Source organism: Mustela lutreola, chromosome 2 (genome assembly GCF_030435805.1).
Source record: "Mustela lutreola isolate mMusLut2 chromosome 2, mMusLut2.pri, whole genome shotgun sequence".
Lineage (NCBI taxonomy): Eukaryota > Metazoa > Chordata > Mammalia > Carnivora > Mustelidae > Mustela > Mustela lutreola.
Window position 1 is genome coordinate 18401557 of NC_081291.1, and position 27719 is coordinate 18429275.

The 27719-nt window shown below is 50.3% G+C and overlaps 2 protein-coding genes across 5 annotated transcripts; one reads left to right on the forward strand and one right to left on the reverse strand.

Annotated features, from left to right (window-relative positions):
- Positions 1-21: 21 nt before the first annotated feature.
- On the forward strand, positions 22-1934 carry TREX1 (three prime repair exonuclease 1). Its single transcript, XM_059160816.1, has 2 exons — positions 22-628; positions 928-1934. The coding sequence occupies exon 2, from the start codon at positions 948-950 to the stop codon at positions 1887-1889; it is 942 nt and encodes a 313-aa protein (XP_059016799.1). The 5' UTR covers positions 22-628; positions 928-947; the 3' UTR covers positions 1890-1934.
- Positions 1935-2178: 244 nt separating this feature from the next.
- SHISA5 (shisa family member 5) lies at positions 2179-27696 on the reverse strand. Of its 4 annotated transcripts, none has more exons than XM_059160817.1 (6): positions 27494-27696; positions 25083-25239; positions 10949-11032; positions 3891-4009; positions 3522-3734; positions 2179-3407 (listed from the first exon to the last, which is right to left on the reverse strand). In XM_059160817.1, the coding sequence occupies exons 1-6, from the start codon at positions 27561-27563 to the stop codon at positions 3328-3330; spliced, it is 723 nt and encodes a 240-aa protein (XP_059016800.1). In that variant the 5' UTR covers positions 27564-27696; the 3' UTR covers positions 2179-3327. The 4 variants fall into 4 exon arrangements, with proteins under 4 accessions (XP_059016800.1, XP_059016802.1, XP_059016804.1 ...); XM_059160819.1 differs by having other exon boundaries at positions 27497-27695; XM_059160821.1 differs by lacking the exon at positions 27494-27696 and adding an exon at positions 19851-19888 and having other exon boundaries at positions 25083-25178.
- Positions 27697-27719: the final 23 nt, after the last annotated feature.

The window sequence follows — 27719 nt, forward strand, 5'->3', positions numbered from 1 at the left end:
CAGCCTTGTGATGTTTCCTGAGTCTGACGCTGAGTGGGAGGGATGGAGCAGGAGCCAGACCCAGGGAAGGCTGATATCCCTCCTAAGCCTGGCTGGAGTTGAGACCCGTCCCCATGGTAACGAATCTGCCCTGAGGAAGAAGCCCGGCCCTGCCCAGCCTGTGGAATTGTCCTGAGTCATCGCTTTGGGCTGAGGCCACGGGAAGAAACCATTGTGTGGCAAGGCAGGAGGCAGCTGGGAGCTGGGGCCTACACCTGGGAGACCTGAGAAAGTGGGGCCACGGGGAGGTGCACGGTGGCCACAGCTGAGGTCCCTGGCTGGCTAGAGCCCTGCTGCTAGGCTTCCCCAAAGGGCTGGGCACCACGACCCTTCTGCCGGCGGGCTTTCATGGCATGAGGGCTCTGATGCATTGTGCCAGCCAGCAGGCCCACAGCTGTAAGTCGGAGGCCTCTGTGGAGTCATGAAGGGGGTAGTGCTTGGGGAGGGACAGACCTGGCCGCCTGACAAACAAGGCGGGCCCCACTCAGGACAGCCCATAGGCTGGCTCACACTAAGTTTCACTTCCCGCCACTAACTGCCGGCAGCAAGAACCAGCCAGACCCGAATCACTGCTGCTGCCTGCTGCTCGGTAAGTGAGGACCCCCATGGGGTTGGGGCAGGGTGGGAAAGCCTCATGGCCAACCTAGGCCCAGACCTGGTGGGTGCTAGGGGAGGAGCCAAGCCTTCCCCCAAGACAGTTGAGTCGGAAGCCACCCTCTCTGGCTTCCTGCCCTGGAAGCAGGTCAGGTCCTAGAGCTCACCGACAGTGTGACAGCGCTGGTCTTTGCAGAGAAGGCCAGAGATGTGCTGAGGTGCCCCACCCCACCTGCCTCAGCTCTTCCCACTGGGGCACTCATACACCAACTCCCCACCCCTGCTCCTCCCCAGGCTCCTGGCAGGTACCCAGCATGGGCTCACAGGCCCCAGCCCCAGGACCCGTGCAGACCCTCATTTTCTTGGACCTGGAGGCCACTGGCCTGCCTTCCTCCCAGCCCAAGGTCACGGAGCTGTGCCTGCTGGCTGTCCACAGATGTGCCCTGGAGAGCTCACCCCCTACTCAGGGGCCTCCCACAGTGCCCCCACCACCCCGGGTGCTGGACAAGCTCTCTCTGTGTGTGGCTCCAGGGAAGGCTTGCAGCCCAGAAGCTAGCAAGATCACAGGCCTAAGCACAGCCATACTGGCAGCACATGGACGACTGTGCTTTGACGCCGACCTGGCCGGCCTGCTCCGAGCCTTCCTGCAGCGCCAGCCACAGCCCTGGTGCCTCGTGGCACACAACGGCGACCGCTATGACTTCCCCTTGCTCCAGGCGGAGCTGGCTGTACTAGGCCTTGCTAGTGTTCTGGATGGTGCCCTCTGTGTGGATAGCATTGCTGCCCTGAAGGCCCTGGAGCGTGCTGCCAGCCCCTCAGAGCATGGTCCACGGAAGAGCTACAGTCTGGGCAGTGTCTACACACGCCTGTATGGCCAAGCCCCCCCGGACTCCCACATGGCCGAGAGTGACGTCCTTGCCCTGCTCAGCATCTGTCAGTGGAGGCCGCGGGCCCTGCTCCAGTGGGTGGATGCACACGCCAGGCCGTTCAGCACTGTCAAGCCCATGTACGTGGTCACAGCCTCTGCTGGAACCAACCCAAGGCCATCTGCCTCCACGGCCACTAAAGCCCTGGCCAGAGCCACGGACACTAGTGCCAACCTGGGCAAGGGCAGGAAGCTCAAGGCCGTTCCTCCAGTGGCGGGCCCTGGAGCCTCACCCAAGGAGGGACTGCTGGCCCCACTGGGCCTGCTGGCCTTCCTCACCTTGGCACTAGCCATGCTGTATGGGCTTTCCTTGGCTACACCTGGGCAGTAGGCCAAGAGGAAAGTCTGACCAATAAAGACCCCCTCCTCTCCAGCACTGAGTAGCCGCTCACCTCTACCCTCCTTGGCAGCCTTAGAGGAGCCACCTGTACCTCTGCCCACACTCAGGGACCTGGGGAGGGGGACACAGAGGATGGCACAGTCCGTCCTTCACCCTCCCTAGCAAGATGGTCAGACGTCTGAGTCTAGGAAAGACATGGAAATCCAAGAGTTGCATGAAGACGGGAAATGGCCTAATGCCCACTCCCAGCACCCAGGCTCTGAAAAAAGAAGGCAGCAGCCCCAAATGTTTGCATTTATTATAAACAAAGGTGCAGACCCTAAACTCTCAGAAATACATCAACAGGTACAAAGCTAAGACAGATCTGGTGAGATATTAACAGAGGGACAGGGAACACCGAGGTATTCATGTCTGGGCCAGAGCAGCCACCTAGGGCCCCCTTCCACCTTTGGTCCAGATGGCCCCTTGGCCCAGGTGCCCTAGGTGCCAGGACACACTGTGGACTGGGGTACAGGCTCTGGCTATTCTGTGAAGCTGGTGTCAGGAGAAGCAGGGCCTATCAGAGGCCTGACGGTTCCTCTCCACTGTGGGCCAATTTCCTTCCAGGACCCAGGAGGTCCAGCCTCACAAAAAACGATCACATACATTTTGAAACAGGAAACAGGCAAAATGTTTGGCTAAAAGGAAAACAAAAACACTGCAGGGAGGACACCTGAGTGTGCAGGTGGACAGAGGCTGCCCTGCCGCCCTGTGGTAGGGGTGGCCAGCCAGGGCAGCCAGAGCCGTGGGTGGACGTGGCCCTCCAGCTGGTCCCAGGGAGGATGTGGGACAGTCCAAGCAGACTGTGTTCGGGTGGCCGAGCCTCTGCCTCAAGTGTTTCGGTCTCAGGAGGCTGTCCACCCTCTGCTGGGCATGGCGCAGGCTCTGGCACTGTGGGATGTCTGCTTAGCCGGGCCCCAAGCCTCACCCCCACGCCATGATGGCTCTGGTTCCTCGAAGAGTACCCCACACCCTGGGGACAGGCCATGGCCTTGAACAATGGCTTGTCACTCCACCAAAACCAGAACACATGGGCACGTTGCCCACAAAAAGCCTCACTGTCCTGGCATGGCAAGCCCCGCCGGCCTGGTCTCCCTGGGACGGTACGGGAAAGAACTCCCAGTCTTTGAATTTTGAGATTTCGAAAGAGCACAATTTCAAGTGAGGAAGAGAATGAAGTAGGGTCCCAGCAACTCTGGCAAGGACTGCTCCCCACCATGTTGGCATCACAAGAAGCTTCGTGTACAAATGGGACACAAACACCACGCATGGGGAGAAAAAGACCATGCCTCCATACCCATCTTCTCTCTCTCTCTCTCTCTCTCTCACACACACACACACACACACACACACACACACCCAAGGGGCAGCCAGAGAAGCAGGGACATGTTCAGGGAACTGTCTTCGGTGGGTCCATGTAGGCCGGGTTGTAAGGAGGCTGGCTGGCAGGGTAGGGCATGGCCGCACCTCCTGAAAACAGAAGAGGATACCGGTTGGTTGTGCACCTGGAGGACTGCAGCACGAGGGGACAGTGGCAGGAGATGTGGGGGGCCAGGCAGGGTTGGCGTTGGCAGTGGTACTCACCAGCCAGTGTCTCGTGGTATGCTGGGGGGCCCATAGGCTGGGCAGGGTAAGGCGGGGGGTACTGTGTTGGGTAAGGTGCTGCTGGCATCCCTGGCTGTGGGGGCATGGGGTGGTAGCCCTGGTACGTCGGTCCTGGGTAGCTGGGGGGCACACTTGGAGGCTGAGGGTAAGGGGTGTGCACCACCGTCGTGGCCGTGGTGGTGGTGACCACCGCTGCAAAGAGAATCTCAGTCAGGACCAAGCCCCCCTCACTCCAGCTTAGCCAAGCCAGAGCCCTGGTCAGCAACACCCCCCTGCCCCTGGGCTCTGCACCTGCGCACCCAGGGTCCCGGGGTGGGGGGGGTCTAGGGAGGGGGTGGGCGTGCTTACGACGCGGTGGCCGGCGGCACATCTTATAGAGAGAGCAGCAGGAACAGGTGAAGCAGATGATGACGGTGACAACAGTGAGCACGAAGATGGTCAGGCCGATGGCTACGGTTGCCCCAAACCTGCCAAAGAGCCAGCCGTGACCCAGGGCGCCTCTTGCCCCAGCCCGGCCCTAGCCGTCCACACCCCACCATTCCCAGGGGCACCCTTCTTGCCAGAGGAGACTCGGCCACACAGGGCAACTTCCAGGTGGGGCAACTTGAACCTCCTTCCCACTATTTCCCCAGTGTAAAAGGGGGTTGTTTCGTGAGTCTGTATAAAGCACCTCACCCAGCATCTACCCCTCTTGTGTCCCACCTCTTCGAGGGTCTCCCGATCACACACCCATCTTGTTCACCCCAACCACTCAGCAGCAGGTCCTCGGGCACATGGCTTAAGCCAGTCCCTGGGGGCGACATCAACTAGCTCACGGCCCCTGGGAGCCCACAATTTAGTGCAGGGGGCAGACGCTGAGGAAGAATGGAAGCACAAGGGACAGAGGCGGGGGAGAAATCCCAGGAGAGCAGAGGCCAGTGTGCCCAGAAGAGTGAGGAGAGGCACACAGGGAACACTGGCCCCAGAGAGGGGCTACAGGCCCCCTGGAGTGACAGGGAACCCACTGGGTACCCAGCACCGTACCAGAAGTTCGCATACATCCTGGGCTCCCACGCTCTGACCAGGAGGCCAAGTGGGTAAGCAGAGCCAGGCCTGCCTGATGCCAGCCCCTCAGCGAGGACCATAGCAGAGTAGAGGGGCTTTAAGAAAAGGCAGACCCGGGACGCCTGGGTGGCTCAGTTGGTTGAGCGGCTGCCTTCGGCTCGGGTCATGATCCCGGCGTCCTGGAATCGAGTCCCGCATCGGGCTCCTTGCTCGGCGGGGAGCCTGCTTCTCCCTCTGCCTCTGCCTGCCATTCTGTCTGCCTGTGCTTGCTCTCTCCCCATCTCCCTCTCTGATAAATAAATAAAATCTTTAAAAAAAGAAAAGAAAAGGCAGACCCAAGCATGCTTGGGTGGCTCAGTGGGTTAAGCTTCTACTCTTGGTTCGGGTCATGGTCCCAGGGTTCCGGGATGGAGCCCCGCATGAGGCTCCTTGCTCAGCCTGGGGAGCCTGCATCTCCCTCTGCCCCTTTCCCTGCTCATACTCTCACTCTCACTCCTAAGTAAATAGTTAAAAAAAAAAATCTTAAAAAAAAAAAGAAAAAGAAAGGTCAGGCCCTGGACAGGGAGTTCACCAACATTGACTTTCAAGGGCAGATGGAGTCCCTTGCTCTCCTCTTCTATTGCCAGGGACCAAACCCTAAGAAAAGGCACATGTTTGATGACAGCACCTAGAATATTCAAACGTGGAAGGAGGGGCACCTGACTGGCTCAACTGGTAGAGCAGAACACTCTAGATCTGGGTTGTGAGTTCAAGCCCCACCCACGTTGGGCGTGGAGCCTCCTCACGGCAGGCCCAGGGGGAAGGGGGGGTGTACCCCACTCCACCCCACCCCAGCCCTGGGTGGAGGGGCTTCCCCTCACAGTTCAGAGGGGCAGCACCATCTCAGCAGGGCCCCACACAGCCCAGGGACAGGCTAGTGACAGACTTTTCACACTGAGGATTCCAAAATACACAAACGCATTCACAAACCAGAAACCACTGATCACTGCGCGTCACCTGCCCGGGACTCAAGCACCTCCCAGACCCGCTGCTGCCCCCAAGGAATGGGGACACGGACACACACACACACACACACACACTATGGCGCCCAAGCTCACCCCATGTTAGTTAGCCTCCGCCTTCACTCCCGGGCTTCCTGCAGCCCTGGACTTTCCCTATTTCCATCCTGGGCCACTCAGTTCCAAACTCCTCCCCTTTCGAGGAAAGGAAAGCAAGTCTTGGCCCTCCCCTATCTCTGACGCCAGCGCAGAGCCCTTAAAGACACAGCAAAGCCCAGCGGTGCCAGGGAGGCCCGGAGCAGGGAGGGAAGCCAGGGCTGTCCAGCGGTCCTCCCAAAGTGGCTCCTGTCCCTGCCTTGTCTGCCCTGACCTGGTCTGGCCTCACACCATGGCTGTCCACCTTCCTGCCCTGATGCTGCCCTGGATCCGAGGTGTGGGGGACCGAGCCACACTCCTGCTCAGCCAGCCAGCCCTGTTGCAGCTGTCCTCCTTGATGGGCACCTTCAGCGATCTAGGTCCACCAGCAGCCCTGGGGACCCCTGGAGCTTCCCCTCTCCCACCAGCGCGTGCTCCAAGCCATTAGCCTGCCTCGCCAGGACGACACAGAAGCCTCTTCAAGTGCCTTTGGCCATTCTGCCTGGTCTGATCATGTCACCCTGCTCAAAAGCCTTCTATGGCTCCCGTAGCTCTTGAGATCTCCAGGAATTTGATTTATAATTTACTTGTTAAACTGTATCTGGGGCACGTGTCTGGCTCAGTCGGTGGAGCATGCAACTCTTGATCTCAGGGTTGTGAGTTCAAGCCCCACATTGGGTGTAGAGATTACTTAAAAATTGTTTTAAGTCCTAAAAAAAACCAACCCCTTTATGTATCTATGTGTAATTTTCTGTGTGTGGGTGCATATATATATATATATATATATACATATATATATGCATATATATACACACATACATATATATGATAGTTGAAAATAAAAGAAAAAAATCTATGATTTGTCTCACCAGACAGTAAAACTTAAAATAAGACAAATTTTAATCTTTAGTTAATAAATATTATATAAAACTGATAAATCACTGACCTCTATCTCTTTTTTTTTTTTAAGATTTTATTTATTTATTTGACAGAGAGAGATCACAAGTACACAGAGAGGCAGGCAGAGAGAGAGAGAGAGGGAAGCAGGCTCCCCGCTGAGCAGAGAGCCCGATGCGGGCCTCGATCCCAGGATCCTGAGATCAACCCATTGAGCCACTCAGGCGCCCCTGACCTCTATCTCTGAAACCAGTAATATATGTTAACTAAATGAATTTTTAAAAATAAAATCAAATTTTAAAAAATATCTTTAGTTAACAAAGTCTATTAAAATAAAACTTGTGGGGGCGCCTGGGTGGCTCAGTGGGTTAAAGCCTCTGCCTTTGGCTCGGGTCATGGTCTCAGGGTCCTGGGATCGAGCCCCACATATATATGCTCTCTGCTCAGTGGGGAGCCTGCTTCTCCCTCTCTTTCTGCCTGTCCCTCTGCCTACTGTGATCTCTGTCTGTCAAATGGATAAATAAGATCTTTAAAAAAATAAAATTAAAAATAAAAAAATAAAACTTGTGTGGTCTGGAACTCCCACCTCACCTTGTTCTCTGTGCTCTGGCCACATCACCTTCCTTCCAGTTTTTCAAAGCACCATGCTATAATCTGACCTCAGGACCTTTGCATATATAGTTCCTCCTGCCTGGTCTGCCCTCCATGTAATTAATTCCTGTTCACACTTCAGAACTCAGCTCAAAATACCACTTCCTTGGGGACATCTTCCCTGAAAATCCAGATAAGTTCAGGCTCCTTGATAAATGCTCTGACGGAACTAAATCCCTGTCTCCCTCAGTTTACAAACATATACTCTGTGAGCATTGATTAACGTGCATCTTGCCTCCAGCCTGTGGATTCACAGAGGCACAGACTGAACCTGCTTTGGGCCATCGCTCTATCTCCAGCACCGAGCACACTATGTGTGTTCAATAGGGATTTGATGGATGAAAAATTCACACAGAGACCTCATGGGCAGCACCTAGTAGGGAGGCCAGGCATGATGCTCTGAGGATGGGTAATATTTGAGGGGTGGTTCCAGAGTGTGGTAGGGGCCTATGGTACCCAAGGCCACAGTTCTAGTGGAACCATGCCTCTGAGAGGAAGGAATGGGTTTCCCAACATTGGTGCTACCTCCCAGATCAGACAGTCCAAAGGCCAAGTTCAAAAAGCAGAATCAGCGCAAGCAGAGAGTGTATAGGGCTAAAGGGCGTGGTTCTAGAAGGCTGAAGACTCCTCTTGTAGGGACTGAAGAAGACCCTCTCTGGAGCGGGGACAACAGCATTTTCAGCATCATGCTGGCAAGGCGGTGGACCGGCCATGCCCCCGTGGGTGTGACAGCAGCACAAAGGATGCTGGGAGAGCTGGGACAGGTGTACCACAGCCCCACCGCACCTAAGGGACCTGCATGCCTTTCTCCCATACCGTCACTCACGGCAGTCAGGGCCAGCAGCCACCTAAGTGGGGCCTGCAGCCATGCATTCTACCACTCAGATGCTGAAACACACATCGATCCCAGAAGTAGCAAGGAACCAGAAAGGACAATGATATTAGGGTCCAAAAGAACCATGACAGGGACCGAGGACCCTGTATGCACATGGGGAGCATACAAGCCAAGAGTGGACACAGACACTGACCATTCAACAGGGTAGGATGGGGCTCACCCGCCCAAGTTGAGGAGCAGGCTACAGAAGACCTGGGCCAACCTCCGGCCCATAGGCAACACGGCCACATCTAGGGAGCCGAGGGCCCACGTGGAGGGAAGACACCACCCATGGAGGCTGTGACAGGCAGAGGAGACCTCCTCTGGGTCCCTATGCTCTGACCTGGGGCCTCATTCTTGCAGAACCCAAGGAGTTACCCACAGAGGGAGATGTGGGGGGTTTTCTGCCCCCACTGAAGCTTTCCTGAAGCTCCAGCCATGGCCTGGGCAGCAGGGGATGAACCCCACCACAGAGCCAACACTCCAGCAGAGAAACAGTGCCCTTGGCCAACAGGGCAGCACACAGATGTGTCATTGGTGAGCCTGCCCTTCTGGCTGCTTCCCAAGCCCTAAACCTGTGTAAGGCAGGTGCTGAGCGAGACACAGGGGCACTGGCCAGAAGGCAGGGAGGGAGAGATGGGGTAGCACGACTGCCGTCACCCACGCTCCCCAGTGGGCAGGACAGCCGGGCGGGAGGCAGCAGGCACCCCCCGCACACACAGGCACGCGCACATCTCCCACCAGCCCCCGTTCTGTGCGCACACCTCGGGCAGGAACAGGTGCTCCTGTGCTCACACCCAGTCACCTCGCTGCAGCCACCAGCCCCGGCAGCCTCTCCTCCCGTGCCCCTCGGGGACCTGGTTCTGCAATGTCCCCTCTGTCCCCTCTCTGAGCTCAAGTCTCTACCAGCACCCAAGAAGCCCTTCCTCACCCTGACTCCTCCTCCAACTCCGGTCTGGAGTTCACAGCCCAGTGGCTCCCTGAAGCCTCCACACTCACTTTACCCTACACGTTTCCGGCTCACTCTTCAGTCTGCTGCACTGAACGACTCCTGCCAAGGGTGCCACGGCCTCTGTGGTAGGGAGTCCACATTCCTCAACAGCCCACAGCCCACGCATCTTCCTCTTTCCTTCTGCTTCTCTGAACCCTCCCTCTCAGCATCTCCCGAGGCCCTTCTTCAAATGCTGCTGACCCTCAGATTCAGTCCTCGGCACACTCCTGCCATCCAACCTGAGCCCCTCACCCTGGCCCCCCTCCTGGTCCCAATTCCTTTCACAGGCCTGGACCTCCGGTCCCCATCACCAGGGCAGAGGCCAGGCACTCACCTCCCTGCACCAAGCCCAGTCTCCCTCCAGCTCCCAACACCTGGGACTGGGAAGCCATGGCCGCCACCCCCTCCCAGCCTCATCCTCCCTGGAGCAGCCAGAATGGTCTCCTTCCTAAACACCGCTCAGACCAGCACTGCCCAGAACACTCCACTGTCCTCAGGACAAGGCCCACTCCCGGGCTGCCCCAGGCCCACGCTGGCTGGACAGCAGAAGGTCCTGTGGGGCCCACAGTTCGGGGACTCAGCCAAGGAAGGGCGCCCCCTACATGCGGAGGGAGGGGCTCATCAGGGTGTCATTCTCCCATCAGCCAAGGGCGAAGGACCCGCCCACAGACCTGAGGGCCAAGGCTGGGCCTTGGGCTCTGAGGAGGGCCCACAGGCTGTACCTCTTCCCTCCCCCGTCCCGGGAGCCCTGTCCTGATTCCACTGTGGCCAGTGAGAGCCCGCACCCACCCAGCCCCGCAGGGCAGAAAGGGCAGGTGCATACCTGGACCCCCATGTGGGCCTGGAGCCCTAAGCCTGTGCAGATCTCCTGAGGGGGGCTTCTAGACCCACCAGGGCCAAGGCAGGCAGCACGTGGAACAGACCCCACCAGGAAAATATACACATGGCTGCACGCTGGCTCCGCCCACGTGAAGGGTACGTCACAACACCCGTCGGTGGCAACAAGACAGAGCAGGAACCTGGCCAAGGGAACTGAGGTTTGGGAGACAGTCTTGTTCCTTGGCCCGACAGAAGGGCCCTGACACAGCAACCATGGCTCACAGGCCCTGACACAGGGACCAGGCGTATCAGTATCCCAGCGTCTTTACCACCTGACCCACCATCGCCCTGTCGTGGTCACCACCGTCACCCTGCCACCATCATCACCGTCACCCATCACGACCATCATCCCATCCCCATCACCACGGTCACACCATCCCTGTCACCACCATTGCCCCATCCCTGTCACTGCCATCTCCCCTGTCACTATCACCATCACCGCATCACTGTCACCATCGCCCCATCACTGTCACCACCATCACCCCACCACTGTCACCATTGCCCTGTCACTGTCACCATTACACCATCACTGTCACCGTTACCACCATCACCCTGTCACTATCACCATCTCCCTGTCACTGTCACCATCACACCATCACTGTCACCATCATACCATCACCATCACCACCATCAACTCCATCACCTCCACACCACCACTCGTTCCCCATCAGTCACCAGTGCCCACCCCATCACCTAGGTCAATACAGACCCCCTACACTTGGCCTTTCAACTGTCAACCACAGCCCCCCATCCCCAGTCCACAATGATGAGGACTCGACTTTCCAACCTAAGGATCAGGGAACCTGTTGGTCAGCTACTCTGGGGCCCCACTACAATGCCTCTGTGGCATCCCAGTACCCACAGCCCTCACTCTAGCCCACTGAGACCCTTGTCACCTCCACCAGGAAGACGGACCCTGCCTGCAGGTTTTACTTACCCTGACATGGGGTCGCTGTCCAAGCTGGAACGGAACCTCAGTGCCGAGCCCAGCTGCTCCAGGGGCTCTGTACCGGCAAACACACTGAAAAGAGAAAGCTTCATGATTGACACACCCTAGCCCTACCCAGCACACCAGAAACAAACACTACCTCAGCACACACACAAAATGCACAAGAACCAATCCTGTACGGGCCACAGAAGACTCCTCAAGGCCTCCGGAGGATCTCAGACTATAAGGCCACACACTCCTCTCAGGTGTACCCAGAACATTCTCCAGTAGACACTACATACAAGGCTACAAAAAGAGGCTCCATCGATCTGAAAAGATGGGCACCACACAAAGCTATCTTCTCCAACCACAGTGCCATGAAGTTAGAAATCAGCAAAGGAAGACTACTGTGTGACGAAATGAAAAAAGAAATACTGAACATAACTCACACCTTGAGAAACTAACACGCTACCAAAAAAAAAAAAAAAAAAAAGGCAGCAAAAATAATGTGCCTTAATAAGAAATTATAAAGTAAATTAAGATATATGTAATACAAAAATACAGATTCAAAGGGGCACATGCACCCTGATGTTTACAGCAGCATTATCAACAATAGCTAAATTGTGGAAAGAGCCCAAGTGTCCACTGACTGATGAATGGATAAAAACAATGTGGTATATCGGGGCACCAGGGGTGTGCCGTTGGGTTAAGTGTCTGCTTTTAGCTCAGGTCATGATCTCAGGGTCCTGGGATGGAACCCTGAGTAGGGCTTCCTGCTCAGCAGGGAGCCAGCTTCTCTCTCTTTGCCCCTCCCCCGCACTTGTGCATGTGGGCACACACACACTCTCTCCCTCATTCTCAAACAAAAATATAAAAAAATAAAATCTTAAGAATAAAATCTTAAGAAAAAAAGATGTAGGGGCACCTGGGTAGCTCAGGGGGTTAAGCGTCTGCTTTGGGCTCAGGTCATGATCTCAGGGTCCTGGGATGGAGCCCTGCATCAGGCTCTCTGCTCAGCAGGGAGACTGCTTCCCCCTCTTTCTCTGCCTATCTCTCGGTCTACTTGTGTCTACTGTCTACTTGTGATCTCTCTCTATCAAATAAATAAATAAAATCTTAAAAAAAAAAAAAAGAAAAAAAAGATGTAGCATATCTAAACAACAGAATATTACTCAGCCATCAAAAAGAATGAAATCTTAACCATTTGCAATGATGTGGATGGAGCTAATGTATTATGCTAAGTGAAATAAGTCAGTCAGAGAAAGACAAATATCACATGATTTCACTCATATGTGGATTTTAGGAAACAAAACAGAAGAATGTGTAAGAAAGAAAAAGCAAGAGAAAAGGAGAGAGGGGGAAGTAAACCATAAGAGACTCTTTTTTTTTTTTTTTAAGATTTTATTTATTTATTTGACAGAGAAATTACAAGTAGGCAGAGAGGCAGGCAGAGAGAGGAGGAAGCAGGCTCCCTGCTGAGCAGAGAGCCCGATGTGGGACTCAATCCCAGGACCCTGAGATCATGACCTGAGCCGAAGGCAGCGGCTTAACCCACTGAGCCACCCAGGCGCCCACCATAAGAGACTCTTAACTACAGAGAACAAACTGAGGGTTAATGGAGGAAGATGGGTGGGGGATGGGCTAGATGGGTGATGGGCATTAAGGAGGGCACTTTTTAAAAAAAATTTATTTATTGGGGCGCCTGGGTGGCTCAGTGGTTTGGGCTGCTGCCTTCGGCTCGGGTCATGATCTCAGGGTCCTGGGATCGAGCCCTGCATCGGGCTCCCTGCTCCGCAGGAAGCCTGCTTCTCTCTCTCTCTCTCTCTCTCTGCCTGCCTCTCTGCCTACTTGTGATCTCTGTCTGTCAAATAAATAAATAAAATCTTTAACCAAAAAAAAAAATTTATTTATTTATTTACTTGGCAGAGAGATAGCGAGAGAGGAAACACAAGCAGGGGGAGTGGGAGAGGGAAAAGCAGGTTTTGCGCTGAGTAGGGAGCCCGATATGGGGCTTGATCCCAGAATCCTAGGATTATGACCTGAGTCAAAGGCAGATGTTTAATGATTGAGCCACCCAGGCACCCCAAGGAGGGCACTTTTTATGATGAGCCCTGGGTGCTGTTTGTAAGTAATGAATCACTAAATTCTACTCATGAAACCAGTATTATGCTATATGTCAACTAACCAAAATTTAAATACAAATTTGGAAGAAAAAAATAAATAAAATTGTGCCAAGTAAAAGAAAAATAAATTTAAAAATTAATAAAACTGGGCACTTGGGTGGCTCAGTTGGTTAGGTGACTGCCTTCAGCTCGGGTCGTGATCCAGAGTCCCAGGATAGAGCCTGTGCACTGGGCTCCCTGCTCAGCAGGGAGTCTGATTCTCCCTCTGACCCACTCCCCTCTCATTCTCTCTCGCTCTCTCTCACAAATAAATAAATAAAATCTTAGAGAGAGAGAGAGAGAAATTAGTAAAATTGGATAACAAAAATACAACAGGTTAAAATAAAACAGGTAAAAAACACAGCTAATGCAGTTATTAGAGGGAAATTATCTTTTTTTTTTTTTTTTTTTTTAAGATTGATTTATCACACAGAGAGAAAGAAAGTGTATAGGCAGGAGGAAAGGCAGAGGGAGAGGGAAAGAATCTCAAGCTGACTCCTCCCAGAGCACAGAGTTTGATGCGGGGCTCGATCTCACGGCCCTGAGACCATGAGCCAAACTGAAATCAAGAGTCAGATGTTCAACCGACTGAGCCTCCCAGCTGCCCCAGAAATTTATTTATCTTTAAAAGTAAAATATTAAACTCAAGAAGGTGAGGGAAAACTAATAGAGTCAATCCCCCAAATAAGGAAGAGATTAATAAAGGGATAATAAAGGAATTTAATAAAATAAAGCACAAAAATAAAAAAACATGGGACGCCTGGGTGGCTCAGTGGGTTAAGCCACTGCCTTCGGCTCAGGTCATGATCCCAGCGTCCTGGGATTGAGTTCCACATCAGGCTCCTTGCTCGGCAGGGAGCCTGCTTCTCCCTCTGCCTTTAGCCTGCCATTCTGTCTGCCTGTGCTTGCGCTCTGTCTCTCTCTCTAACAAACAAATAAAATCTTTAAAAATAAATAAATAAAATAAAAATAAAAATAAGAAAGAACAACAACCACCAAAAAAAAAAAAAAAAAAAAAGATTTAAAAATCCAAAGTTGGCAGGCCTTCTGGCAAGACTCATCAAGGAGAGAAGAAAAAAAAAGAAAAAAATGCATAATAAAAAAGAGGAAAGAACTACAGGTACAACAAAGACTTTAAAAGTAATAACTTCAGGGGGCGCCTGGGTGGCTCAGTGGGTTAAAGCCTCTGCCTTCGGCTCAGGTCATGATCCCAGGGTCCTGCGATCGAGCCCTGCATCGGGCTCTCTGCTCAACAGGGAGCCTGCTTCTTCCCTCTCTCTCTGCCTGCCTCTCTGCCTGCTTGTGATCTCTCCCTATCAAATAAATAAAATATTTTATTTAAAAAAAAAAGTAATAACTTCAGGGGCAGGTGGATGGCTCAGTCGATTGAGCAACTGAGCGTTGGCTTTGGCTCAGATCATGATCCTGGGGTCCTGGGATGGAGCCCTCATTGGGCTCCATGCTCAGCGGGGAGTCTGCTTCTCCCTCTCCACCTGCCTGCTGCTTCCCCTGCTTGTAGACTCTCTCTCCAAGAAACAGATGAATAAAATCTTTAAAAAAAATTGTTTCCCTCTTCCAAAAAAAAAAAAGAAAAGAAAATAATAACTTCAGGGATGCCTGGTTGGCACAGCTGTTGAGCATCTGACTCTTGGTTTTGGCTCAGTTCGTGATCTCAGGGTCGTGGGTTCAAGCCCCACAGAGGCTCCATGATCGCTGCAGAGTCTGCTTGAGACTCTCCCCCCTTTCCCTCTGCCCCTTCCCACCGCCCTCTCCTCTCTCACTTTAAAATAAAGAAACTTTTGAAAAATGAAAAAAAAAAGTTATAACTTCATTGGCTAGTATCAAAAAGACAAAGAACAACACGTACTGTGGAGCATGTGGAAAAAGGGGAGCCCGGGTGCGCTGTTAATAGGAATTCGAACTGGTGCAGCCACTGTGGGGAAACAGCATGGAGGTTCCCCCTAACTGGTTACAAACAGAAATACTACAAAATCCGTACATAACCAATTCCACTTCTGGGTATTTATCTGAAGAAAACGAAAACACCAATTTGAAAAGATATGTACACCCCTATGTTCATTGCAGAATTGTTTATAATAGTTAGGAAATGGAAGCAATCTAGGTGTTGATTGGTAGATTAGTGGAAAATGAAGATGGGAGACATACACACACAACAGAATATTACTCAGCCACAAAAAAAAGAAAGAAATCTTGCCATTTTCCACAACATGGATGGAGCCAAAGGGTATGATGCAAACTGAAATGAGACAGAGAAAGAAATACCGCATGATTTCCTTTCTGTGTGGAATTTAGCAAACAACAAACCAAAACAGAGAGACTCATCAATACAGGAAACAAAGATGTGGTTACAGAGGGAGGGCCAGCTGGGGGCTGGGCGGGTGAAAGAGGCGAAGGGGATTAAGAGGTACAAATCTGTGGTCATAAAATAAATAGGCCACAGGGATGTAATGTACGTAACAGCGAACAGGCAATAATATTGCAGTAACTTTGTATGGTGACAGATGGTAACTACACTGATCGTGGGGATCACTTTGTAACATTTGAAAATACTGAATCACTATGATATATACCTGAAACTAACAAAATACTGTATTCAACTATACTTCAATTTAAGAAGAATAACAATAATAACCTTCTTTGGATTCTGATTGGAACAAGCCACCCATGAGAAGGCACTTTGGAACAAGTGGCGGCAGCTAAAGACAGACTGGCATTGAAAATTATTAATGAGTTACTGTTAATTATGCCAAATATAATCATGGTTATATTTATTTATAAAGAACTTGTAAGCGGCACCTGGGTGGCTCAGTGGGCCTCTGCTTTTGGTTCCGGTCATGATCCCAGGGTCCTGGGATCGAGCCCCACATCAGGCTCTCTGCTCAGCGGGGACTCTGCTTCCTCCTCTCTCTATGCCTGCCTCTCTGCCTACTTGTGATCTCTGTCTGTCAAATAAATGAATAAAATCTTAAAAAAAAAAAACAACTAACATTTAAGGAGACATTTTTTTAAAGACTTATTTATTTATTTATTTATTTGAGAGAGAGTGCAAGCGTGCAGGGGAAGGAGCATGGGGAGGGAAAATCTCAAGCAGCCTCCCCACTAAGTGCAGAGCCCAACTCAGGGCTGGATCCCTGGACCCAGATCATGACCTGAGCCAAAATCCAGAGTTGGACGCTCAACCCTCTGAGCCATCCAGGAAGTCCCTGGGAGAAATATTTATGATGTTTTAATTTTTATTTTGTTTTAAAATGATCAGAAAAAAATGGGGGGAATAACAGTGTCAAAGTGTTGGTGACTATGGAAGCAGATGATGGATATGTACAGTTATTATATTATTCTCTCTGCTTTTGTATATATTGAAAATTTCCAAAATTAAATGTAAAACAAAATAAATTAAAAAGCATTAGGAACAATTATATCCTAAACTTGAAGGAAAAGTAAAGCTGAGGAGAAAACATTTTTTTAAAAACCAATGTGCAGGACGGCTGGGTGGCTCAGTCATTAAGCATCTGCCTTTGGCTCAGGTCATGATCCCAGGTTCCTGAGATGGAGATCCACATCAGGCTCCCTGCTCTGCGGGAAGCCTGCTTCTCCCTCTTCCACTCCCCTTGCTTTTGTTCCCTCTCTCACTGTCTCTCTCTCTCTGTCAAATAAACAAATAACATCTTTAAAAATAAATAAATAAATAACCAGTGTGCAGGGGCATCTGGATGGCTCAGTTTGGAAAAGCATGCAACTCTTGATCTCAGGGTCATGGGTTCAAACCCCACGTTGGGTACAGAGAATTCTTAAATAAAAGTAAAAAAAAAAAAAAAAAAAAAAAAATCATTGTGTAGGCTTTGGTGAGCAATAACAGAGCAAAGGAAACCAAGCTAGTGTGTGAGAGGCTAGAAAGATCCATGGAAATAAGGCTGGCACCTGAGGCCCTGTTCTCTGAAGGTCTCAGGTAATAGAGATTAGACCCAGAGTCCACCAGGTGGGCAGGCCCCAGTGATTCCCACTCACTTGGGATGAGACCTCAAAAGCTGTGCCCTGACACCCCGAGAAGAAGGGAGGAAGTGAGCAGACAGCTCAGTTTCTAATCCTCTGTCTCTGTCTGCATTTAGGCCAACATGGTTTTTTGTTTTTTTTTTTTAAAGATTTTATTTATTTACTTATTTGACAGGCAGAGATCACAAGGAGGCAGAGAGGCAGGCAGAGAGAGAGAGAGGGAAGCAGGCTCCCTGCTGAGCAGAGAACCCGACGCGGGACTCAATCCCAGGACCCTGAGATCAAGACCTGAGCTGAAAGCAGCCGCTTAACCCACTGAGCCACCCAGGCGCCCCAACATGGTTTTTTTTTTTTTAAGATTTTATGTATTTGCCAGAGAGAGAGACAGAGAGAGAGCACTAGCGAGGGGAGTGGCAGGCAGAGGGATAAGTAGGATCCCCCCTGAGCAAGGAGCCTGCTCCATCCCAGGACTTTGGGATCATGACCTGAGCTGAAGGCAGAGGCCTAACCGACTGAGCCACCCAGGGGGTCCCAGACGGTCTTAAGAGTACTGTGACCTTGGCAAAAGCAACACAAATTCTCCCTGGAAGAAGTCCTGGGCTCCAAATTTCTACAATCAATTTTGTAAATGTGACATCAGGCACACTATCAAAAAGTTTCAGAAACATGAGGACACAAGACAGCATGAATACAACACAAGTGACCACAGGTAACTGACCACAGAAGTACCCACGGGGCCTCAAATAGCAAAGCCACTGATATTAAACACCACCACATACACAGTTCAAGGAGATCAAAGAAAAAATTGAGCACTTCAGGAGAACATGAAATATAAAAGAAGAAACAAAAATTCTAGAACTAAAAAGCAATACTACAAATTCATAATTTATTAGACACGGCTGAAGATACAATTCATAAACTGGAGAATAGGTCTAATACACATAGACTGAAGCTCAGAGACACAAAAAGACAGTAAATGTAAAGACAGAAGATGGTGGGCAAGATATGAAATATAAGAGGTTTACAAGAGGTCTTACATATTTGTAATTAGGGTCCTAAAAGGAAAAGAGTAAGAAAATAGAGCAGAAGCAATCTTTAAAGAGATAACGGCTGCCAATTTTTCAAAACTGAAGAAAAAAGTAACAATTCAAGAAGTAGTGTGGGGGCGCCTGTGTGGCTCAGTGGGTTGAGCCTCTGCCTTCAGCTTGGGTCATGATCTCAGCGTCCTAGGATCGAGCCCCACATCAGGCTCTCTGGGGAGCCTGCTTCAGCGGGGAACCTACTTCCCCCCTCTCTCTCTGCCTGCCTCTCTGCCTACTTGTAATCTCTGTCAAATAAATAAAGAAAAAAGTCTTTAAAAGGGGGGGGCACCTTGGTGGCTCAGTGGGTTAAAGCCTCTGCTTTCAGCTCAGGTCATGATCCCAGGGTCCTGGGATGGAGCCCCGCATCAGGCTCTCTGCTCAGCGGGGACCCTGCTTCCTCCTCTCTGCCTGCCTCTCTGCCTGCTTGTGATCTCTGTCTGTCAAATAAATGAATAAAATCTTAAAAAAAAAAAAAAAGTACTGTGAACCCCAACCACCACAAAGCCATACCCAGGAACATCACAGCAAAACTGCTGAAAACCAAATACAAAGAAAAATTTTAAAAGTCTTCAAAGGCACACCTCAGTGGCTCAGTCAGTTGAGCATCTGACTCCTGATTTCAGTTTAGGTCATGATCTCAGGGTAGTGGGATCGAGCCCCACAAAAGTCTCCCCACTCTATGAGGAGTCTGCTTGAGATTCACTCTCTCTCTTTCTCTCTCAGAACCTCCCCTGGCTCACACACACACATGCGCACACGCTCTCTCTCTTTCTCTCTCAAACAAATAAATAAATAAAATCTTTAAAAAATAAAAAGTTTAGGGGCGCCTGGGTGGCTCAGTGGGTTAAGCCTCTACCTTCGGCTCAGGTCATGATCCCAGGGGCCTGGGATCGAGTCCCGCATGGGGCTCTCTGCTCAGCAGGGAGCCTGCTTCTCCTCATCTCTCTCTCTGTCTGTCTCTCTGCCTATTTGTGATCTCTCTCTCTATCAAATAAATAAATAAAATCTTAAAAAAAAAAATAAAATAAAATAAAAAGTTTAAAAAGAAGGTAGTCAGGGGGTGCCTGGGTGGCATAGTGTTTAAGCCTCTGCTTTCAGCTCAGGTCATGATCTCAGGGTCCTGAGATGGAGCCCCACATCGGAATCTCTGCTCATCGGGGAGCCTGCTTCCCCCTCTCTCTCTGCCTGCCTCTCTCTGCCTACTTGTATCTTTGTCTGTCAAATAAATAAACAAACCAAAAAAAAAAAAAAAACCTAAAAAATTTTTAAAATTTTTAAAATTTTTTAAATTAAAAAAAAAAAAGTAGTCAGAAAAAAAACATGTTGCTTGCAAAGGAGCAATAATTAATCTGTTAACTGGTTTCTCCAAAGAAACAACAGAAATCAGAAGACAATGGAATGGAATGAGACGCCTGGCTGGCTCAGGCAGAAAAGCAACTCAAGGTCATAAATTCAAACCCCACACTGGGTGTAGAGATTACTAAAAAATAAGTAAATAGAAAAGAAAAGACAATGGAATGAAAGCTTTAAAGTGCTGAGAGAAGTTGACAGCTGCCAACCTAGAAATCTATAACCAGGAAAAATATCCTTTAAGAATGCAGGTGAAATAAAGACATTTTCAGAGAAACAAAAACAGAAAATATGACACCAGCATACCTGCATAAGATGTAGAAGGAACCCGATCTCAGCCGAGGCTTAAAGATGTAGGAAGCAAGAAGCAGCAGCAGAGAAGACAGAGATATGGATAAATGTAAATAAATATTCACTGTCAAAACCAATTAAAATACTTAACTGTCTTTAAGGTTTACAATAGTATTACAAGAAAAAAAGAGGGACATTACACATGATAAAATGAACACTTCATCAGAAAGTCAAACCAGGGGCGCCTGGGTGGCTCAATAGGTTAAGCTTCTGCCTTCGACTCAGGTCATGATCTTGGGATCCTGGGATAGAGTTCCATATGGGGCTCTCTGCTCAGCGGGGAGCTTGCTTCCTCCTCTCTCTCTGCCTGCCTCTCTGCCTACTTGTGATCTCTCTCTCTGTCAAATAAATAAAATCTTAAAAAAAAAAAAAAAGAAAAGAAAAGAAAAAAGAAAGTCAAACCAATCCTAAATATGTATGCACTGAATAACAAAGCATCAGAATTCACAAAGCAAATATTGACAGAACTAAAAGAAGAATGAACATATCTGTGGTCTCTCAGTAATCAATAAAACAAGCAGACAAAGCCCACAAGGACAGAAAAGATCTAAACACTATTATCAACCAACTTGACCTAACTGACACTTCTAAAAGCAATACACCCAACAACTACAGAATATACCATTTTTCAAGTTCATATGAAACATTTACCAAGGTATAGTATATGCTGGGTCATAAAATGAATCTCAATAAATTTCAAAACACTTAAATCTTAAAAGAAAACAACACAGCGGCACCTGGGTGGCTCAGTTGGTTAAGCAATTGCCTTCCGCTCAGGTCATGATCACAGGGTCCTGGGATCGAGCCCCGCATCAGGCTCTCTGTTCCATGGGGAGCCTGCTTCCTCCTCTCCCTCTCTCTCTCTGCCTGCCTTTCTGCCTGCTTGTGATCTCTGTCTGTCAAATAAATAAATAAAATCTTAAAAAAAAAAATTCTTTAAAAAAAAAGAAATTAAAAAGAAAACAACACAATGAGGTCTTACCACACATTCACCAAAATTACTAAAATTAAAACCTTCTAGGAAATAGAAACGATCTAGATCTTGACTGAGTTACTACAGGTGAGAAATATGCATTTATTAAAACTGATCAAACTGAAACATTAAGACTTGTGCATTTTATTACATGTAATTATACCTCAATTTTTAAAAACTGATTTACAATGCCAAGTTTTCAGAGGAGGCACAGCAAACCGGAACTCTCGTACATGGCTGGTAAGAGCATAAACACTACAACAATGCTAGAAAACTGGGGGTAGGGGTGCCTGGGTGGCTCAGTGGGTTAAGCCTCTGCCTTCGGCTCAGGTCATGATCTCAGGGTCCTGGGATCGAGCCCCACATTGGGCTCTCTGCTCAGCAGGGAGCCTGCTTCCCCCTCTCTCTCTCTGCCTTGCCTCTCTGCTTACTTTTGATCTCTGTCAAAAAAAAAAAAAAAAAAAAATTAAAAGAAAAAAGAAAACTGGGCGTATCTGCCAAAGCTGAACACGTGTACCCAATGACTCGGCAATCTGACTCCTAGATATTTACCCAAAAGAAATATGTTCCATTTAAAATTTTATTTAAGTAATTTCTATCCCCAACATGGGGTTTGAACTCGAACCCAAGATCAAGAGTCCTATGCTCCTCCAACTGAGCCAGCCAGGAGCCCCAGAAATATGTTTCTTTTAAAAGGCACCAAGGTGGGGCGCCTGGGCTCAGATGGTTAAGTATCTGCCTTCAGCGCAGGTCATAATCCCAGGGTCCTGCGATGGAGTCCCACAGTCCCACATTGGGCTCCCTGGTCAGCAGGGAGCCTGCTTCTCCCTCTCCTTCTGCTGCTCCCCTTGCTTGTGCTCTCTCACTCTCTCTGTCAAATAAATTAATTAAATCTTTTAAAAATTCTAAAAAATAAAAGGCACCAAGGAGAGGCACCTGGGTGGCTCAGTCAGTTAAGTGCCCGACTCTTGATTTCGGGTCGGGTCATGACCTTGGGGTCCTGAGATCAAGCCCCAAGTCAGGCTCTGCACTCAGCAGGGAGTTTGCTTAAGATTCTCTCTTTAGGGGCACCTGGGTGGCTCAGTGGGTTAAGCCTCTGTCTTCGGCTTGGGTCATGATCTCAGGGTCCTGGGATCAAGCCCCGTGTCTGGTTCTCTGCTCAGCAGGTAGCCTGCTTCCCCCTTCTCTCTGTCTGCCTCTCTGCCTACTTGTGATCTCACTCTCTCTGTCAAATAAATAAATAAAATATTTTTTAAAAAATTCTCTCGTTGGGGCGCCTGGGTGGTTCAGTGGGTCAAGCCTCTGCCTTCAGCTCAAGTCATGATCTCAGGGTCCTGGGATCGAGCCCCACATCAGGCTCTCTGCTTGGCGGGAAGCCTGCTTCCCCCTCTCTCTCTCTGCCTGCCTCTGCCTACTTGTGATCTCTCTCTCTCTGCCTGCCTCTGCCTACTTGTGATCTCTCTCTCTCTCTCTGTTAAATAAATAAATAAATAAGTCTTTAAAAAAAAATTCTCTCTTTACCTCTCCCTGCCCCTCCCCACCACTCATGCACACACACTCTCTGTCTCTCTCTCTCTCACAATAAATAAGTAAATCTATAAAGGGCACCAAGAATTTATTAAAAAAAAAAAAAAAAGTTCTTAGTATCACTATCAGATTAGCAGAAACTGGGTTCCTGGGTGGCTCAGTCATGAAGCATCTGCCTTCGACTCATGTCATATCCCAGGGTTCTGGGATCCGGCCCCACATTAGGCTCCCTGCTCGGGAGGAAGCCTGCCTCTCCCTCTCCCACTCCCTCTGCTTATGTTCCCTCTCTCACTGCCTGTCAAATAAATAAATAAAATCTTTCCTTAGTCTAATAAAAGGTATCTTAAAAAAAAACTACAGTAAACATTATTTTTTTTAAAGATTTTATTTATTTATTTGAGAGAGAGAGAGAGTGAGAGAGAGCACGAGAGGGGAGAAGGTCAGAGGGAGAAGCAGACTCCCCATGGAGCTGGGAGCCCAATGCAGGACTCAATCCTGGGACTCTGGGATCACAACCTGAGCAGAAGGCAGCAGCTTAATCAACTGAGCCACCCAGGCGCCTCCCCCCCTTTTTAAAAGATTTTATTTAATTATTTTTAATCATGAAATGATAAAAGCCTTCCCCTGAGACAAGAATGCTATCTATCATCACTTCCAATCAACACTGCACTAGATATCCTAGCCAGTGCAATAAAGCAAGAAAAATTAATTAAAAGTATAAGAATTAGAATGGAAGAAATAAAACATTAATTACACATGACGTGACCATTTCTGTAGAAAATTCTTAAAAAGTTTTTATTAAAATCACTCAAATTAATACATAAATTTAGTAAAGTCTCTGGATACAAGGTCAATTTACAAAAATGTATTGCCTTTATATCAATAAATAACAAGAATTCTAAACTACACTACTTACAGTACCATCAAAAAGATTAATTAAAAAAAATAACTAAATTAATTTTAAAAAATACAGATGCAGGGAAACTATTTGACAAAATTCAAGATCGCTTCAAGTCCAAGCAAACTAGAAATAGAAGGCAACTTCCTCAATCTGATAGAGGCCACCAATGAAAAAGCTATAGCTAGCATCATACCTAATCCTGTATATTTTCTCCTTAAAATTGAGACCCAGACAGGGAGATCTGCTCTCACCACTTCTATTCAACATTGCACTGGAAGTCCCAGCCTGTGCGACAAGGCAAGAAAAAGGAATAAGGGAATACAGAAGGTAAAAGAAGTAAAGAATAGAAGAAAAAAATGGAGTAAGAACAAAGCAAAACAATATGGTAAGGGAAGAAGAAAGAAAGAGAGAATAGAAGAGAGCAATAAAAAGCACAAAATAAGATGGCAAATAAAATCCCAGAACACCAATAATTACATTAAATTTAAATGAAATGCTCGTGTATTTAAAAAAAAAAATTACTGGAATGGATTTTCTTTAAAAGACTCATGTAAAAATGTAAGGACAACAAAAGGTGTTCACTTCCTGTGAAAGGGGGGACTCTGATCCATCAGGAATCTAGGTAGGCTGGTATGTAGCCTGGGGCTGCCATTCCCAAGAACACCTTAGAAGTCCTACATATACATCTCACTCTCCTGGCAATTTGCTCCCATGTACACTTCCAAGAAATTCTCACATGGTTCCATAAAAAAGAGGAAGATGCTTACAGCAATTATCTATGACAGCAAGCTTAATACTCACACCCCAGAGAATAACACCACAGGGGTGGACATAGGCCAGATGCACACAATGCAGTATGACTGGGTCTTATAAACCCTGAGCCAAATGCAAAAAGTAAGGGTGTTCCTTGCATCCACAAAACAATGTAGACTTTTCCAAAACTGATGGTCCATCAGTAGACCACACAACTCTAGATCTTGGGGTAGTGAGTTTGAGCCCTAGGTTGGGTACAGAGTTTAAAGAACTTTAACTTAAAAATCAATCAATCAAACAACCAATCAATCAATCACAAACAGTGAAAATGACATACAGACTGGTTGCTTATGGGGTGAGAGGGAAATGGAAGGGTATGTGAGATTAAATATATAGGACGGCATGGGCTGGTCTTGTCCAGACCAGTGATGATAACCTGTCACGAGCAGAGAAGCTGGACCCCCTCCACCCTCTCTATCCCTATGATCAAACACAAAAGAAACCCCTATGTGGCAAAGGGAGACCTTGCTTCCAGCCCATGATGCAATGCAAATCCACTGGCCACACTAAGAGGACACGGGCATGGTGCAGGATGCGACCTGAGCTCCAGGGCTCACAAGATGATGCCTACACGAGTCACATACTTCCCCAGCCAGGTGCATGCTTTGCTATAGGGTAGACTCACACCAAGGGGTGCACCTTGTTGGTCCAGGTGCATACCCAGGGGCGAGCCACAGGGCCAACTGAGGCCACCAGCCCTGGGAAACCTGCTCAGCTCAAGACTGAGGGAGCTGGGTGAGCCGGGGCCCTCGAGGGTTGGGGAGAGAAGGGTAGGGGACTAACTGAGTAAGCTCTGGGGGGGGTGGGGTTCAGCCCAGAACAGGGTCTCCACACCCTCACCCCCCATCCCTGGTCCAGTGCTCTACCACCTTGCAGAGCCTGAGAGGCCAGGGGCAGAGCGAACTTCTCCTTCATGCACACTCCTGCTGGGTGCAGACTCAGCCCTCCCACCCTGCGACCACTGTGCACCCACCTGGCCTTGGGCTCTGCGCAGCTTTCCTCGTTCCCCACAAATTTCTTCAGCTCGTCGGAGCAGCAGTATTGGTTGTAACAGTTGCCGCAGCAGAAATCAGGACAGGACTCTGGGAAGAAGTTGTGTCCACGGGAAGCCACACACACCTCACTGTGGGCTGGAGCGGAGAAGCACCCTTGTTCATCGGGAGGCCACAGGGCCAGGTGTCACGCCAGATCTCGGCCATGGCCCGTACAATGGAGCCCCTTCCCCAGCACTGCTAGCAGTCACAAGCATCTGGGGGGCCTTTGAGCCACCCCAGTCACTGGCCACCTCTAGCCACAGCCCCCATCTGCCTTGCCCTCTCCCCTGTCCCACAGCAGAGGCAGCTAACCGGGCTCCCTCTCTCCCCCACCAGCCACTTGGCTTCTGCAGGAAGACTGGCCTTCCTAAGTGGGAGTTCGGTGGGGCCACTTCCTGCTCAGGGACCATCCCAGGTCCCCACTGCCTCAGAATCAAGTCCAGGGTCCACAAAGCATGGGCTGGACTGCCAAGGGCTTTGATGGTCACCCCAACTTTCCAGCTCTATCCACACTCAGCCCCTAACTTCCTCTCCTCACCACTCAGTCACAGCATCCTCAGTCTCTGCTAGACACAGGACTGCAGGGGCCTGGCGCGCACAGACCACACCCTCACACCAGGCTCGCCATGGGCCATGGTCATACCCACCATATATGTCCATGAAGCGCTTAGCCCAGAAAAGTCCATGAAGCGCAGATGCCCAGAAAATGTTTATGCAACTGGTGGCCAGGGTTCCGAGGCAGTGGCCCCACTTCAAGCCCCAGAACCATTACAAGGCTCTCAGCCAGAGTAGGGATCCAAGGACCTTCCCACAGGCTGGGGTAAGGACAGAGCTCCAGTATTCCAGGTCATGCTGAGAGGACCTGACTGACCAGTGTGGGAAATGACCCAAGGCTTTGGGAGACCACAGGCTTGCCAACTTCCAGGAAGATGCTATAACCAAATGTTCCCATGCACCCTTAGACCACATGAGCAGAGCTCTAGTGCCCACCAGCAGGAGGGGGGCGGTCCCAGACTATGCCTGGACAGACCCCGAACAGAACACGCAGTCCAGCAAGACCCAGATGATTATGGTAGCCTGGGGACAGGTCTAATGATAAACCCTGAAGTATGGCTATGTCACCTAGAAAACATCCCAGCCCAGCACCTGGACTCTCGAGACCCAGACTGGCCAGAGCCCCAGGGCGGTGTGCCATGTCTGGAGATCCAGCCTGGTCAGTGCATCACATACAGAGCGAGGCCCAAAGACAGAGGCACTAAGTGACCTCCTAGAGAAGAGATAACTAGAAAGGGGTGGGGAACGGGAGAGGGGTGCTCTGTTCTTGGCAGGTTCAGGCAGAACCCTGCTCTGGGCAAAGCTGGAGGCGCAGAGGACCTGACCACTCCCAGGCTTCCCCTAACCAGCTGTCCATCCAACAGTAGGTTGTATGGTAGTAGGTAAGTCAGCCTGGCCAACGCTACCGGAAACTCAGGTGACACCCCCCCCCCCCCCCCGCCTCCAGCAGGGTCCTTTCGGCCTCTAAGCTGGGGACAAAGACATACACACACCACTTGCTTGGGCCAAGAGCCCAGGACACAAAGGCTCTTCTGGGCCCCAGACAGGCCGGTTGAGACTTGCCAGAACTTACTGGACCAGGGACCAGGGACCAGGGAACTACCTTCTCACTTCCCAGCCCGGGTCCACAGATTCATCTCAGCTCCCCCAGGAAATAAAGCCTTTTTCCTTGAGGAAACCGCTCACCCCAGAGGGATCACTCGGGCTTCCGCCGGCTGGGTCAGGGTCTGTTCCAATTCCTACCCCGAAATGGCCCCCAGCCTGGCCTCCTCCGTCTGTGAATCATCAGTGTACCATCAACACACACAGTGGTGTTTCCTCCAACCCGGGAGGCCAGCCTCAGTCGTCTCCAGGAACACAAGGGCCGTGGGAACAGTGGGTGGGGGAGTCCAGCCAGAACATAGAGCTGAAGGGAAGGCCTCTGATGGAGGGGGCCAGGCCTCCCTTCCGCCATCACCCTAGGCTAAGACCAGGCAGGGACTCCCACCCCAGCCCCTGGGGACCCAATCCTTCCGAACATCTGAGGGAACACAGACCCCACCACTGCCACCCTCACCCAGGGCACAACAATGGTGGCAACTTCCTAGGGTCCGTTCAGACACGAAGGGGAGCTGAGGTCAGGTCCTGGGGGTCTGGCTAACTGCCTCGGGGTTACTGGGGGTGGGGGACACTGTGGGGATCCCGGTGCTGCCTGGGTGCACTCTAGGGACGCAGGAATGGGGCAGCCCCCCCTCCCAGATACACCGGGACAAACGGTCCCTGCCCGGGACAAACTGCCCCCACCCCCAAGGCTCACCACCTGGAGGCGGCGGGAGCAGCAGAAGCAGCAGCAGTAGGATCCGGAGCGCGGGGACCCGCGCAGCCATGGCGGGGCGGCGGACGGACAGAAGGACAGACGGACAGAAGCAGGAGGGGTTGAGGTGCGGCGGCAGCCTCAGCGACCCGTACGGCCACCGCTTCCTCGCCCCGCCCTAGGCGGCCTGTTCCGGGAACCCCGCCCGGAGGAGGGAGCGTAGGGGAGG